Here is a 5,000-nt window from a genome sequence, read left to right on the forward strand (position 1 = left end):
TCAGCAGGCACAGACTCAGCTCCTGGCCGCAGCCATGCAACAGTCTCAACGCTGCCCATGCCGCCGCAACAGCCAATCAGCAGCAGCAGCAGCAGCAGAGCCAGCAGCAGCAGCCAATAAAACAGGAGCAGAGCGCAGCCCAAGCCCCGCCCCAGCTCGCCCTCTCTCAGCCAATCCAGCTCACTGCCCAGGTAAGGGGGAGCCAATCTCCAACTGTGAACCAACCGTAAACAAACCCTAAACTAACCCACTGTTGAAACCAACCAACCCTACACACTGTCTGTGTCGGACATTAGAGAAACCAAACCAACTTAGTGCAGAAACCAACCCTACCCACTGATTAAACCAACATAAAGGGTGTGCATATATGGACATATTCAAGCTCTCTCTCTAACCCCTCTACACTCCTCCACTTCTCCTCCTTCTCCTCCACCTCCTCTTCCCCCTCCTCCTCCTCCTCCTCCACCCTCCCTCCCTCTAATCTGCACCCCTCTACTCCTCCACCCCTCCTTACACCCTCCCTCTAATCCTCCACCCCTCTACTCCTCCACCCCTCCTCCCCCTCCTCCACCCTCCCTCCCCCTCCTCCCTCCTGCCCTCCCCCCTCTCTCCTGCAGGACATCCAGCAGTTGTTGCAGCTGCAGCAGCTGGTCCTGATGCCAGGCCACCACCTCCAGTCCCCGGCCCCAGTTCCTCCTCCCCCAGGCCAGCAGGGTGAGAGGAACCAGCAGCACCATTAGCATCATTAGCATTAGCACCATTATCAATACGGAATATTGCAAAAGTTAGACATTTTCTCTGGCAAGCTCATGCAGAAGTGTTAATGCATGCTCTTGTTATTACCCGTTTGGTCTATTGTACTACTAACAGTCTCCTTTCTGGTCTTCTGAAGAAAGCTATTGGCCAGCTGCAATTAGTCCAAAATGCAGCAGCGAGAGTTTTAACCAAAACAAGCAGAAGAGCTCATATAACTCCTGTTTTAGAAACTCTACACTGGCTTCCTGTTAAGTTCAGAATCCGGACAAATCAGGAGGCTCCGCAGATTGCCTCATACAGTCCGTATGGAGCCTCCTTTGCCGGATCTGTGCTGGATCAAACATAAACCGGCTTTTACAGCATAGCATGTACGTTTACATCTGTGTCATTTAGCAGACGCTCTTCCCAGAGTGACTTCCTGTAACTGTGTTTGTCTAAAGTCTCTGAGACAATGGCCGCATTCGTAAATTCATCCGGAGCGTACACTGGGTTCAACACCATAACGGGACCAAGTAATTTGATCGGATTAGAGGCAGTCACGTGGACGCCCCGGCGCTCTCAGAGTGAACTTACGAACGCGGCCAATGTCTCAAAAAGCCATTCAACAGTAGCAATTGAAGCAGTTCACTTCATAAAGGTGTTAACAAAGCTCGCCTGGCTTGGTGCCACAGTGAACTCACTCACTCACTCACTCCGGCTGTAGAGAAGTGACATGTAAGAATGTTTCCATCGAGTCATTTTCCAAGCCGTTCCATTTCAAAGACATTCCGAGACAATCACAAGACTGCTTACGGGTCATGTTAGGAATGTGGTTAGCCGCCCCCACAGTGTGGTTGTTGACATGCTGTTTCTCTTCCTTTGTTGTTTTAAAGGTTTGTTATCGACACCAAATTTCATTTCGCTACCTCAGCAGAGCCCAGGGGGGCTACTCTCCACCCCGCCACGGATGGGACTGCACGCACAGGTACGACCACAGGTAGAACACAGTACGACCACAGTACGACCACAGTATGACCACAGTACGACCACAGGTAGAACACAGGTAGAACACACTACGACCACAGGTAGAACACAGTACGACCACAGTACGACCACAGGTAGACCCCAATTGTCTGGTTGGATTGAATTTAGGTAGTGACTCTGCAGTCCTGACAGCAGATAGGTAGAGACTCTGCAGTCCTGACAGCAGATAGGTAGAGTCTCTGCAGTCCTGACAGAAGATAGGTAGAGACTCTGCAGTCCTGACAGAAGATAGGTAGAGACTCTGCAGTCCTGACAGCAGATAGGTAGAGACTCTGCAGTCCTGACAGAAGATAGGTAGTGACTCTGCAGTCCTGACAGAAGATAGGTAGAGACTCTGCAGTCCTGACAGCAGATAGGTAGTATAGTCACTCTGCAGTTTCTTTCAGCTTTGGTCCTCCTATCGGCAACCAATCAAAATGTTCAGACTTTTCTTTTGAAACATGCAACTACTTTTCAACGTTGTTGAGAATCACAACACAAACTCGCTAGTCAAGCCAAAACACTGCAACGCAATGGATTGGGTGAGTAATCCCCCCCACTGCTACCTAGTTAACTAGAACACTACTTTATATTGTTAGCAGGCTCACAACACAAGCTGTGTTAGTTGACTAGCGACGGATGTGTGTCGTTGAATTTCAACAAAGCGGAAATGTATTCACATTTTTCGAAAGAAAATTCAGATCATTACATCGGACCCCGACATGAGGACCAAATGATCAGACTGTGTCACATACTGTATGTGTAACGTCACACCTACGGCGCCTGAATGACGTCAGTTCCTGTCTCGATCTTTCCTGTAGCGTCGTCACGGCGACGGCCTCCCGTCGTTACAGAGGGAGAAGGAGGGCGGGGGCATGGCCTCCGTGGCTCCGCCCCCCTCAGCGGCCCTGAACAGCGAGGACCCCAGCGACCTGGAGGAGCTGGAGCAGTTCGCCAGAACCTTCAAACAGAGGAGGATCAAACTGGGCTTCACACAGGTGGGTGGGTGTGTGTGGGTCTGTGTGTGTGTGTGGGGGGGGGGGGGGGGTCTCTGTGTGTGTGTGTGTGTGTGTGTGTGTGTGTGTGTGTGTGTGTGTGTGTGTGTGTGGAGCAGTTCGCCCGCACCTTCAAACAGAGACGCGTCAAACTGGGCTTCACACAGGTGTGTGTGTGTGTGTGTGTGTCTGTGTGTGTGTGTGTGTGGGTGGGTGGGTGGGTGGGTGTGTGTGTGAGAATGTGTGTGTGTGTGTGTGTGTGTGTCTCTGTGTCTGTGTGTGTGTGTGTGTGTGTGTGTGTGTGTGTGTGTGTGTGCGCGCGTCTCTCTGTGTCTGCGTGCGTGCGTGCGTGTGTCTGTCTTTCTCTCTCTGTGTGTGTGTGTGTGTGTGTGTCTCTCTGTGTGTGTGTGTGTGTGTGTGTGTGTGTCTCTGTGTGTGTGTGTGTGTGTGTGTGTGTCTCTGTGTCTCTGTGTGTGTGTGTGTGTCTCTCTCTGTGTGTGTGTGTGTGTGTGTGTGTGTCTCTGTGTGTGTGTGTGTGTGTGTCTCTCTGTGTGTGTGTGTGTGTGTGTGTGTGTCTCTCTGTGTGTGTGTGTGTGTGTGTGTCTCTCTCTCTGTGTGTGCTGACCCCTGACCCCTGTGCCCCCCCCCCCCCCCCAGGGTGACGTTGGCATGGCGATGGGGAAGCTGTACGGTAACGACTTCAGCCAGACGACCATCTCCCGCTTCGAGGCGCTGAACCTGAGCTTTAAGAACATGTGCAAGCTGAAGCCTCTGCTGGAGAAGTGGCTCAACGACGCCGGTGAGACTCACACACACACACACACACACACACACACAGGGAGAGACACACAGAGAGAGAGAGAGAGACACACACACACAGAGAGAGAGAGACACATACACACACACACACACACACACAGGGAGAGACACACAGAGAGAGACACACACAGAGAGAGAGAGTGAAAGAGACACACAAACAGAGAGAGGGAGAAAGAGACACACACACACACACACACACACACAGAGAGAGACACATACACACACACAGGGAGAGACACAGAGAGAGAGAGACACACACACACAAACAAAGAAAGAGACAAACAAAGAACGAGACACACACAGAGAGAGACACACACACACACACACAGAGAGAGAGAGACACACACACAGAGAGAGACACACACACACACACACAGAGAGACACACACACACACACACACACACACACAGAAAGAGAGACACATACACAGAGAGAGAGACACACACACACTGTGGTAGGATGTTTTGTTAGGATCATATGTATCTGTTGTAACCTTGTAGTACTGGTGTGCTGCCTTGGCCAAGTCTCCCTCTGAAAAGAGATTTGAATCTCAAGGGACCTGCTGGTTAAATAGAGGTTAAATAACATTTTAAAAACACACACACGCACGCATGCACGCACACACTCACAGAGAGAGACACACTCACACAGAGAGAGACACACTCACACAGAGAGACACACTCACACACACTCACACAGAGAGACACACGCACACACACTCACACAGAGAGACACACGCACACTCACACACACACACACACACTGGACACTCTGACCATGTTAGTGGATATTCAACACCCTCTGTATAATCTCTCTCCCTCCCTCCCATCACTCCCCCTCCCTCCCTCCCTCCCTCCCTGCCCCCCCACCCTCTCTCTCCCCTCCCCCCTCCCCCCCCCTCTCAGAGATCATGGCTCTAGACTCTATGCTGCCCAGCCCGTCCTCCCTGTCCTCCCCTGTCCTGGGGTATGACGGGCTGCCGGGGCGGAGGCGTAAGAAGAGGACCAGCATAGAGACCAACGTACGCGTGGCCCTGGAGAGACGCTTCATCAACGTAAGAAATACCACTACCACACACTTAACTAAGACTACCACACACTTAACTAACACTACCACACACTTAACTAACACTACCACACACTTAACTAAGACTACCACACACTTAACTAACACTACCACACACTTAACTAAGACTACCACACACTTAACTAACACTACCACACACTTAACTAAGACTACCACACACTTAACTAACACTACCACACACTTAACTAAGGCCCTGGAGAGACGCTTCATCAACGTAAGACTCACAGCAGATATCACAGATGAGAGATTATTGTTATCACTGAGGTGTGTAGGGCTGGAGGCCTGGGGCAGGGGAGGCCGGCGGAGGTTGGAATCGGAGGCCGGGCCCTCGTTTGCGACAC

At 51.4% G+C, this 5,000-nt stretch overlaps 1 protein-coding gene across 1 annotated transcript in view; it reads left to right on the top strand.

The window, feature by feature from the left end:
- pou2f2a (POU class 2 homeobox 2a) overlaps positions 1-5,000 on the top strand; it is a gene marked incomplete at both ends in the record, with an annotated part of 29,612 nt that overhangs the window by 20,611 nt on the left and 4,001 nt on the right. The window contains 6 exon segments of the mRNA XM_080531953.1: positions 44-191; positions 618-714; positions 1,629-1,720; positions 2,580-2,756; positions 3,411-3,552; positions 4,479-4,627. Of these exon segments, the coding sequence (XP_080388079.1) occupies positions 44-191; positions 618-714; positions 1,629-1,720; positions 2,580-2,756; positions 3,411-3,552; positions 4,479-4,627 (805 nt within the window).

The sequence above is a fragment of the Nansenia antarctica genome (genome assembly GCF_963989245.1).
Source record: "Nansenia antarctica genome assembly, chromosome: 5".
Classification (NCBI taxonomy): Eukaryota; Metazoa; Chordata; class Actinopteri; order Argentiniformes; family Microstomatidae; genus Nansenia; species Nansenia antarctica.